The 10843-nt window shown below is 40.5% G+C and overlaps 2 protein-coding genes across 2 annotated transcripts; both read left to right on the plus strand.

Moving 5' to 3' along the window:
* Window positions 1–2914: 2914 nt before the first annotated feature.
* LOC122765268 (potassium voltage-gated channel subfamily E member 2-like) lies at window positions 2915–4517 on the plus strand. The gene is made up of 2 exons (XM_044019432.1): window positions 2915–3209; window positions 3747–4517. Exons 1-2 carry the CDS (start codon window positions 3183–3185, stop codon window positions 4080–4082), a joined length of 363 nt encoding a protein of 120 aa, XP_043875367.1. The 5' UTR covers window positions 2915–3182; the 3' UTR covers window positions 4083–4517.
* A 1380-nt stretch (window positions 4518–5897) lies between these two features.
* Window positions 5898–10575, plus strand: casq2 (calsequestrin 2). Its single transcript, XM_044050141.1, has 11 exons — window positions 5898–6409; window positions 7514–7598; window positions 7692–7792; window positions 7892–8003; window positions 8447–8520; window positions 8596–8726; window positions 8820–8865; window positions 8967–9021; window positions 9818–9918; window positions 10050–10124; window positions 10215–10575. The coding sequence occupies exons 1-11, from the start codon at window positions 6173–6175 to the stop codon at window positions 10434–10436; spliced, it is 1239 nt and encodes a 412-aa protein (XP_043906076.1). The 5' UTR covers window positions 5898–6172; the 3' UTR covers window positions 10437–10575.
* Window positions 10576–10843: the final 268 nt, after the last annotated feature.

Genomic DNA, 10843 nt, shown 5'->3' on the forward strand with positions numbered 1-10843 from the left:
TTGCTAACGTGTGCACGTGACAGCCATTCACTACTCTCAGTAGAACAGAGTTCAAGTGTATTTACCCTCACAGCAGCTTTGTCAGATATCAGTCACCAGCTGATCCAAGAAGAGGGCGTGGAACGCAGCCTTATTTGCATATGTGGAAAAGTACTGCTGTATTGTTGCCCAAGACATAGGGAGGATAATTCCCATCACACAGTCACTACATTTAACTGAAGAGTGGATTCATCACTATAACTCAAAGTTATCGTTTGACGTTAACGTTCTGCAAATCCAACGGCCCAGGTGCACGACTGACGTGGGCCAACCAAGTGAAAACTCATCAAAGCTGTGATTGTACTGTTTATATAACCACCGACTCACAAAACAGTAATTTAACACGCTGTGGATGCCACAACCTCAGTGTGCTCTCATGTGAACTCTAAATATGTGAGGTGGGCCAACACGATCCTACAGATCCGTGTGTGAACATGTGGTGGGCCTGTCCTTTGTGTGTTTGTGTGAAATGACATTTTTATGTAACATTTAAGCCTCGCAGGGGGCTTTATGGCTCACTGGCTGCGGCGATACTGCGCTCTTATTTGCACAACGTCAGTCTTGCCTTTTTGGTGTCTGTTGATCAATCTCGATGGCCGGCGGTTTTTACAGTCATCGCTCTGCAGCCGGGGGCCGGGTTTAAATCCAGAGCGAGCTTTGTTTCACAAAATTTGTGATGCTCTTTGAATTAAATTGAACGTATTGTCTCTTCAAACACAGAACTCCATTTGTGTTTGCATCACCGTAATTACCTCACTCACAGCTGTCAGGCTGTGATCATCCAAACCTATCCATGCAAATGTACAGTGTGCTCTGCTGATTACTCTCTTGCCAACACACTGCTGCAGCCCATGTCCAAGAGGAAAGGAATTGGGCTCGTAGCTGGAAGGATCACTGGTTTAAACCCGGGACGGGCCAAGAGCTTGGGTGCCCATGAGCAAAGCACCAAATCCCCCTTTGTTATGTGCCCTCTGCTCCTGCACCCAGCTTGTGTGTGTTCATGACTTGTGTGTAATAAGGATAGGACAAATTCACTATCACTAATTGCTGTGTGTGCTAATGACTAATTCTAATTCTAAGCTTCCTACATCTCCTCCGTCTCATGTTGTATTTACTATGATTTGACTGTTTATGCGTCTCTTAAGGTGCATCAGCTCTTTCAGGAGAATCATCAGCTGCTCCGGAAACATCCAAACAACAGCCTGTCACATTTAAGTGCATAATTATTTGCTGCAAACCGTCAATTTTGGGCTATTCTACCATTACTGGCCTTTCCAGCACATTCCAGTCGCCCTTTATGCTTATGAATGTATCTCTAATTTAATACACAAATTTAATCAGCTTCAAATGAATGATCTGATTTTGAAGGATAAAAGTCAAATGGATTCACAGTATAAAGAAGCTTTGGGATTACAGGAATTGGAGGAATGTGCATGTTCAGTTGCATAAGAGGCATCTGCAGCATAACAGGAACGTTAGTAAGATGTAACTAATCGTTTTGGTACTGGTTAAGAAATCATTCACTTCGGTTATGCTTTAACAGTTTAATACTGTTTATAAGTGAAACCCTCGGGCCGCAGGCATTCAACCCCAATGCTTGTACCTAAAAGAATTCAGATATAAGTTACTGGTTAATTAACTTTTATAAAGTGACTTATTAACATTTTAGAAAATGGTAGTGAAGAGTGTTTCAAGGCTGGAATGGAAGTGTGGTTATATTGCACCATGGTTGTTTCTTCTTTGGTCATTTAATAAAATAGAGTTGTCTGCTGTAACCTCAAGTTATTAATATGTGAAATGTAACAATGCTGTTTTGATTGATGCAGCGGCAGCGGCAGCAGCAGCAGCACTACTCCTCTGTTTAATGGTGGAAAGCATCAAATGTCAGGTCATTTCAACACTCATTGTGCTGAGACATTCTTTCTTAAAGCACCGAGCCAACACAGGAATTCCTAATGTTTTTAAAGACACATAAAATTGTGAAACATCAGATCCCTGAGATGCCATGTCATCAAGATGTGCACATGTTGAAACCTGACCAGAGAGTGAGAGGAAACAAAATATCCACGGTCCCTGGCATGTAGAGTATAAAACACTAACCTGTAGATTTTGCATGAGGTGAGTTGTATTTGCAACGTGGCTGACATTCTACATTTTATTTTGCATATACTTTAAAGACCAGATTATAATCCAACTGTAATCATTTCCCTCTCTTCTCCTGTCCACTGTCTCTTCTCAGGCTGTGGAATTTTACCGCTTTGCAGCTCACTTTTCATGTACTTGTGCATCGGTCTCTTTGAACTAACTGTTTCTCTTGTCTTGTAGAAAAAAAAGTCAGCACGCTGGCGCTGGATAACAAAACATAAACGATCTTGGAACGATGAGAGCTAGTGGGAATAATCCACTCCAGGAGTGCGTCTCTGAGGGGGGGAAACTCCTCTCCTTCAAATGCTGATCCAGTTTAAAACATTCCTGTCAGCAAACAGATACTGTCCTTGAACAAGAAAATGGACCACTAATGACTCCCGGGTGCTGAAAAGTGATAAGCACCACCTTAAATTAAGACCCATTTAAATGATTTAGTGATAGAGTGTCCACATGACATGAACACATGTGTATATAAGAAGAAGCAATAACTAAAACACTTACAATACAAAATAAAGAAAAATTTGAATGTAAGTGCATGTTAATATGGACCCAGAAATGTGTATTATTCTACTGCCATCTAGTGAGAGCTAGAGTACAAATAATTGCTAAATGTCTTGTATTGTGCGCCCCCTGTGTGTGAAGATGACAAATGACAATGTAAATACACACACACCAGCCTCTGCCCTTGTATTTGTTTCTACCATGTGGATGTTAATGAATCATTGTTTGTGCATATGTGTGTGTGTGTAAGTTGTAACGACTTCCTGGAGGAGATATCAGAATTGTATTTGCCAAACACGCTGAAGGTCACAGCACAGTATCTTTACCACATGTACACAATATCAAAACTCACTGTTCAGCCAAGCAAGAACAGTGGGGTCGTGCTTGACTGCGCTCCAGTGAAGCAGTGAGCCAATGACTTTGACCAATTACTTAAAACAGGCATATATGTTTTCTTCTGGGTTCTTTTCCACTCCAAAGTGAAAAACTCCAAGATGTGGCCTTCAAAATCCTGGCAGCAGGTTAGTGCAGTATGGAAATAATGTAGTGTTTCCGTCAGTTTTCTGATTGCAGTCTAGTAGCATTATTTTGGGGAGCTAAATAAAGTAAACGTACTTTAAATCACAAAGAACAAGGAAAGCTTATAGTAATGATAATGAAATGAATCAGGGTTGTGATAATGACCTTGAGTTGCTTTGCTATCAGTTACATATCATATTTTTTGTGCTTTCAAATGCGCTCAGTCTGTATTTGGACCAATCCAACTTATTTTTGCAGTGTTTGTCACTAAAAACCTCAGATTCTTTATGAATGATGGAGATCAACATGTATATTTCTGCCATAAGTCATATTTGACCATGAAATGTTAAATTGACTGTTAATTTCATTTCATTTCCCGGTGATATGTTAATGTATTTTTTGGTTTTTAATCTTTATTGTGGAACATTTTCAAATGCATTAATATAATTTGAATATGATACATCAAGTTTACAGTCAAGTATAAAATGAACTGAAAATACTACGAAGCAGAAATACTATATCCTGTGCTTACTAACTAGGGGAACAGCTCTGATTGGTCCAACTTGACCCTTCACCTGGAGGAGTCCTTGACCAGTGCGTTGGGTCACTATCTCAACAACTGGAGACATAACATGACAGCTGTAGCCGAGGCGTTAGACAAGACTCTGGCTGAGGAGAATGTCAGGGATATAATCTGGTATCTGGTGGTGATGATCGGCATGTTTGCCTTCATTACTGTGGCCATCCTGGTGAGCACGGTGAAATCCAAGAGGAGGGAGCACTCCAACGACCCCTACCACCAGTACATCAAGGAGGATTGGACTGCTCAGTTACAGCAGAGTGGCGGGGTAGTGACTAACTTTGCAGCTTTATAAGACACATGCTGTATATGTTTAACTCTCAGCAAGTCTAAATGAGGAAAATGGCTTCTACCCATTTATGTTTTCTGTTCTCTGACAACTATGTCTGATTTAAATTGATTTTTGGACATGATGTAACATGAGTTATCTGTAGAAGTTCTTACTGTTAAGCAGATGATGGGAGTAAGTCACACATATGCAAGTTCCAAGCAAGTCTCAAGTCTAAAGTGCAAGAATCAAGAAAGACACAAGTCAAGTCTAATGAATATAGAAGATGAAGATGATTTCCCAGAAATTCCACATTTAAATATGCTAAAAAAAAAAATCATTTGGAATTGTTAGAGTTTTATATGTAACAGAAATACTGCATTACTCATACAATGTAAGGACTTCCTCATGGTCCCAAACAACTGAATTGTTCATTAACATCAATAAAATGAAAAAAATGCAGAGCCTTTTTGTTGGCATCACTCGGTTGCCAGGTTTGACACCCAATGTTGTAACATTAACCCCTCAATATTTGAGAAAATGTAAATATTGCATATGTCAAGTCATTTCAAGTCAGTCGAAGTAAAGAGTCTTTTACCAACGTTAGTCAAGCAAGTCTCAAGCCCTCAAATTTGCAACTGAAGTCATGGCTCCAGTCCGCCACCTCTAAAATACTCTGTAATGCTATAAACTTGGTCTCCTTTTATTATTATTTTTAGTTGTACTAAATTAACATTTACATTTTACAACTACTTTGTTTTCAACTATGTATCTATTTCGTTTCCACTCACTTCCACTTTACTTTCTGTTGATTTTAATTATATTTTTCTCACTATCAATTGAACTATAGGCATGGAGGACATTTTAAGATGTTACAGCAGGGAAAAGAACAAATGTCGATCATACAACTGATAATTGGCTTAATTCAGTTTCTGCCTTGGGTTTGCATGTTCCTCCCACAGTCCCAAAACAATGAATGGTTGTTTGTCTCAAAGTGTTGGACTTTCCTATGTCAGCTGGGATTAACACCAATGGCCCGGCCTACCTTATATGAAGGAAAAGGCAGTAAATAATGTCTGACTGAATCACTTCTGGGATCTTTTTTTTGTGCCTGCAGAGGGCAGCAGAGACTCTTATCAACAGCACGACTGTGCATTCGACAAGTTTGGACACAAAGAAGTCTAGGGAGGGAGGTAAGAATAGAGGTGCAGCTGTTGCTGTTTTGTCTGCAGCTCAGAAATAGTGCCTGTGTGGACAGTGTGCAAGTTTGTACAGAAACAATTAAATTGCAGCTAAATGTGGTACGAAGTATCTCTCCTATTTTTCTGCTCACTGTCCACAGATACAGCTTTGACAAACTAAGAAAAGCTACTGACATGCAGATTCATTTCTTACACCCAAAGTCATACATATTATACTGTATATTCTCAGAAATCACATTGCACACACTGCTAAGCCCACAGAGCCACATCTACAGGACAGTCAATCCAGACAAATTAAGCTGTCCTTTGCACACCTGTTGGCAGATTCTTTCACAGGCTACCATTAATACTAGAAAACTTTGCATTCACTTTAGGTCTCTATTCAACACCTCAATGTAACTGCACTTCCAATGTTTTTGGGGTCTCTCTTCTCCCATGTAACTGACTCCCTCAGAGAGAGATGTCAGGCAGAAGGTACTGTAACTCACTATTTAACCCCCACTGTTATTTCCTACTACCTCCATTTCCCCCTTGTCATTTTATTTTTAGAAATGAAACAACTGGTGTCCTAAAAATGGACCTGTCCTACGCGGGCAGGGGAGAGAAGTGCAGCTATGTATGGTATCTCCTGCTGGACCCTCACAGGCCCGACAGTGCTTGTCTTTTGCCTTTGTGTCGGCAGAGAGAAGGTGTTGAGGAGGAGTCGTATCGGAAGAAGGAGCTGCAACGTTCTGAAGATGTCGTAGACATTGAATTTCTGAATGCTTTACAACAGCCACTCAAGGACCTCTTCTCACATCTGAAACTTTCTGCAGCTTTTCCCGCCCACCCCTCACATACGTGACCTTTCTAGTGATCCAGGTTTGTGCTGAGACTAAACCATACTCGTTTGGGAGTGTGTGGGAACTGTGGACCATGTTCTGCCTGTGGTTGTTCCTGCTCCCTTGCCTGAGCTTCGTGCCTCTGGCCTCAGCTCAGAAGGCCCTGGATTTCCCACAGTATGACGGGAAAGACCGCGTTCTCGACATCAATGACAAGAACTACAAGCGAGCTTTGAAGAAGTACACCACGCTTTGCTTGCTGTACCATGAACCCATTCCAGACAACAAGGAGCATCAAAGGCAACACCAGATGACTGAGCTGGTGCTGGAGGTAAAGTACTGGAAATTCAGTTTAAAAAGTTCAAATTTAAATTAAAGGAAAGCTTTGTTTGTCAGTGGTAGTGACTTCCTCAAGGTCAGTGTGTAACTGCATGCACTTCAATACAGTAATGTAGAAATGTTTGACAGTAATTCTCTCTTCTTTTGTCAGACGCTTATGTGTTTTATGAGATCAGTATATGCAATGTTTTCTTCTCTAATGCATCTTTTTGTGGACAAATGCCAACATAAGTAAGCTTGAGGTTATTTTGTGTTCTAGTTCTGTTAGGTAACTGGATGCTCTCTGCAATTGTTAAATTTAATTGACAAAAATCCCCACACAGAAAGGAAAATAGTTGATTGTTACTGAGGATGAGCTGCTAGTGATGAGTGTCATTTGAGCCCAGTTGTCGTATTAAAATGGTCAGGCACAAAGAGTATAGTATACATTCATGACTGCTACTGTGACATGCAGTAGTATACCTATATAGTAATATATGTTTTGTCTTGTTTTTCTTTGTGAAATGGTTTGAAGGAACAAATGCACCTCCAAATATATATATATATATAATTCAGGTGAATCAGGAGTCGTTAAATTTATGTTCATATTTATTACAGTTTCCTCTTCACTGCCACTGCTGAGTTTGTATCCATCATGATCATCCTCACATTCAATACAAACAAAAACCAAAATGACACGTTTCTACTCTGTACTTTTATGTAACTTATCTGTACACTAAACAGTGCATTATTTATAAGAGTAAAACAACATTGATCTATTTGTGCAAGCCCCAGTTTAAATCAGCTCAATGCTCATAGAATGACAATTGAATTATACATATATGTGTGTGTGTTGTATATATATGTAGTCTAGTTATATTTAGCACAAGACAGTGAGGGTTATTATATTACTGCGTCTTTAAAGCTCCTGGGTTCCTTTGTCAGTTTGCCAGCTTTGGTATTATTATACGACCTTTCCCAACACTGCAGTCTCTTTTTAACTAACTGAAGTTTTCCATCTGACAAAATTAAATATACATATATATACATATATTTTATAGGTTTTTTTTTGCATTTTTTGTGCTCAGTCCAACCTTTTGTATTTATTTTCTCCCAGCTTGCAGCTCAGGTTACAGAAGAGAAGGACATTGGGTTTGGAATGGTCGACTCCCACAAAGATGCAAAGGTCGCAAAGAAACTGGGTGAGTATTTGTATAAAGTTTAAACTACATTGAGCCTCCTGCTCTATCTGGGATTTACAAGACTTAACGGCATATCATCCCCTTCAATCACAGGTTTGGAGGAGGTGGGCAGTGTATATATATTTAAAGCTGATCGGGTGATTGAGTATGATGGCCTGCTTTCTGCTAACACCCTGGTGGAGTTCCTGTTGGATGTGAGTAGACCGATTTAAGGGCAGATTCCCAGCTGCTAGTGCTAATGGACACCGTTGTGACCCCAGAACCTCTCCCTCCCTCTGATGGTCTGTCTCTAGCTGTTGGAGGAACCCGTGGAGGTGATCGGAAACGCTCTGGAGCTGAGGGCCTTCGATAGAATGGAGGAAGATATTAAGCTCATTGGTTTTTTCAAGAGTGAAGACTCTGATCGTGAGTGTTGCTGCTGAAATGAAAGATACATATGCTTTTTCCAAAGATGTTTTAATTATGCTTGTAAAAATATCAATATTCTCTGCCTTGTTCAATGGGCCTGCGATGCCCTTCATTAAAATGTATTTTAACCCCTTCATCTTCATGGATTTACAGATCCATTTTTAACACTGCTGCACACACACAGCTGACACTGCCTCATCCCCTCTCACATGCTTCGGAAGAACTGAGTGTAGTTTACTTGTGGCTTCTTCCCCTCCAACCAACTGTGGGAACAGTAATTGGAGGTCAAAGTTCAGCTATTTTGTGTAAATGTCATGTATACAAGAGCCAAGGAAGCATAAACAGATGTGTGGTCAAGAAAAGAGGACTGCAACCAAGCCATGTCTCACTAAACACAGCATAATAATACATTTTTGTCCCGGTCTTCATTTTATTCTCAGACTTTGATGCATTTAAAGAAGCTGCAGAGCAGTTCCACCCTTACATCAAGTTCTATGCTACATTTGAGAAGTCGGTAAGTGATCAACAAGCACATTATTAACTCAACACATGCACAACTATCCTCTATAATCTGATCTTTCTGCTTCAGGTGGCCAAGGAGCTCACTCTGAAGATGAACGAGGTGGATTTCTACGAACCCTTCATGGAGGAGCCCGTCACCATCCCAGGAAAACCTCTCTCTGAGGAGGATATAGTGGAATTCATAAATGAACACAGGCGGTGCGCGCTAAGAGCTGTGTTGACCTAAACACTGTTAAAGTCTGTGTGTGAAAAAACAACTGTTGACATTCAGTGTCCTTTATGTCCTATTAGACCAACTCTGAGAAAGCTGCGTGCAGAAGATATGTTTGAGACCTGGGTGGGTGATAACAGCTCAGCTGCAGAGAAAGAAGTTCAAATTAAGTTTTACTCTTGTCCTTTTTACTTTTACACTTGTCACTTTTCCTTTTATTTGAATAGGAGGATGATATCGAGGGCATCCACATTGTAGCTTTCGCGGAGGAAGAGGATCCTGGTAAGAGTCTGTTATATCATTTTATTGCACTATGGTCGAGCCATATGTCATTACCATCCATTCATCCGTCCATCCATTTTCTACCGCTTTATCCTCCACATGATGGTCACAGGGGACGCTGTGCTAATCTCAGCTGACAGGGCAATGGGGGGAGTACACCCTGGACAGTTTGCCAGTCCATCACAGGGCCACATATAAAGACAAACAAACATCCACTCACACCTACGGAGTGTTCAATTTACCTAATCCCCATATTGCATGTTTTTGGACTGTGGGAGGAAACCAGAGAACCCAGAGAAAACTCATGCACACACAGGGAGAACATCCAAACTCCATGCAGAAAGGCCCTTGATCCGACCGGGTCACAAAACCGGGTCTTCTTGGTGCAAGGGCAAGAGTGCTAACCACTACACCAACCATGTGGCACGTTATGACCATATTCAATTCAATTCAATTATATTTGGGTAGTGCCAAATTACAACATACATTATCTCAAGGCACTGTACATAGCAAGGCAGAAACCTTACAATATTGTAGACAGAAGAAAATCCCAACATAGACAATGAGAAAGCATGAGGAACCAGTTTTACTCTACTGTACTATAATGCTAGTCATTTCATCTACTGTATGCTTATTTACTTTATAAAATCAGGAAAATCAAAAATCAATAGCCATTTGATGACTGCCCATCAATGTGATGCTCTATTCCTGACCCCAGAGTTTAAAACACTGGATAAATTAATGTTTTATATCCATTCCAAATCAGCTGATGTTGTGTGGTCTTACTTTCTTCAAGATGGCTTTGAGTTTCTGGAGATCCTGAAGGAGGTTGCGAGGGACAACACTCACCTCCCCGACCTCAGCATCATCTGGATTGACCCTGATGATTTTCCCCTGGTGAGACGTGAAACCTCTGGATGAGTAGAGAGGCAGAAAAAAAACAAAACAAGAGTGAAACATCAAACCAAACTAAACCCCCTTTCTAGATATTTAGCTGCAGGTCTAATGTGATCTGTCTCCCTCTTCAGCTGATCCCCTACTGGGAGAAGACCTTTAAGGTGGATCTGTTCAGGCCTCAGATTGGAGTCATAAATGTCACGGACGTAAGTTCACAGCAACCTGAGAATGTGTGCCCGTCATGTCATGAGTATTATGTTGAGTTTCTCCCGACACTGCTGTGTGTTTGTGTGCAGGCTGACAGTGTGTGGCTGGAGATGGAAGATGAGGAGGATCTGCCCAGCGCTCAGGAGCTGGAGGACTGGATAGAAGATGTTCTCTCTGGCAAAGTCAACACTGAAGATGATGATGATGATGATGATGACGATGATGATGATGATGATGATGATGAGGATGATGACGACGACGACGACGACGATGATGATGATGACGACGAAGATGACGACGACGATGAGTAATTAATGAGAAACATATCTTGATAATCTTGACTCCTCAGTCAAGATTATCCAGTTGAACATGGACTTCAAGCAGCTGTAAAGCAACTTTTGACACAAACACGTCTATAAATGACTGTTCATAATAAACATGTCAACAGTGTCATCAGATTGGTATCTTCTTTTAAAACGGCACAATGTGAAAGCTTCATTCCTCAATTAAAAAAACACTGTATAAAGTAAAGAATAAGATATACATCAAAGGAAGCAGCAGGCAGTGGAAAGTAGTTTCGTCAAATACAGTTTTTTTAGTATAAAATGTAAGGGTTTTATTTTGAGTCTATTAATATAATACTATCAACCTAATATTTCAGATGGTAAATGTGCTTTGTTCTTTTCAGATTAGGGTTTATTAGGGATTTTGTTTGGCC

Source organism: Solea senegalensis, linkage group LG2 (genome assembly GCF_019176455.1).
Source record: "Solea senegalensis isolate Sse05_10M linkage group LG2, IFAPA_SoseM_1, whole genome shotgun sequence".
NCBI classification, from domain to species: Eukaryota; Metazoa; Chordata; class Actinopteri; order Pleuronectiformes; family Soleidae; genus Solea; species Solea senegalensis.

Excerpts from the sequence above, each read along its gene's own strand:
- LOC122765268 (XM_044019432.1), top strand. The coding sequence starts at position 3,183 with ATGTGGCCTTCAAAATCCTGGCAGCAG. Across the intron at positions 3,210-3,746 it reads CTTCAAAATCCTGGCAGCAG|GGGAACAGCTCTGATTGGTC; the intron begins GTTAGTGCAGTA and ends CTTACTAACTAG.
- casq2 (XM_044050141.1), top strand. The coding sequence starts at position 6,173 with ATGTTCTGCCTGTGGTTGTTCCTGCTCCCTTGCCTGAGCTTCGTGCCT. Across the intron at positions 6,410-7,513 it reads TGACTGAGCTGGTGCTGGAG|CTTGCAGCTCAGGTTACAGA; the intron begins GTAAAGTACTGG and ends ATTTTCTCCCAG. Across the intron at positions 8,004-8,446 it reads CAAGAGTGAAGACTCTGATC|ACTTTGATGCATTTAAAGAA; the intron begins GTGAGTGTTGCT and ends TTTTATTCTCAG.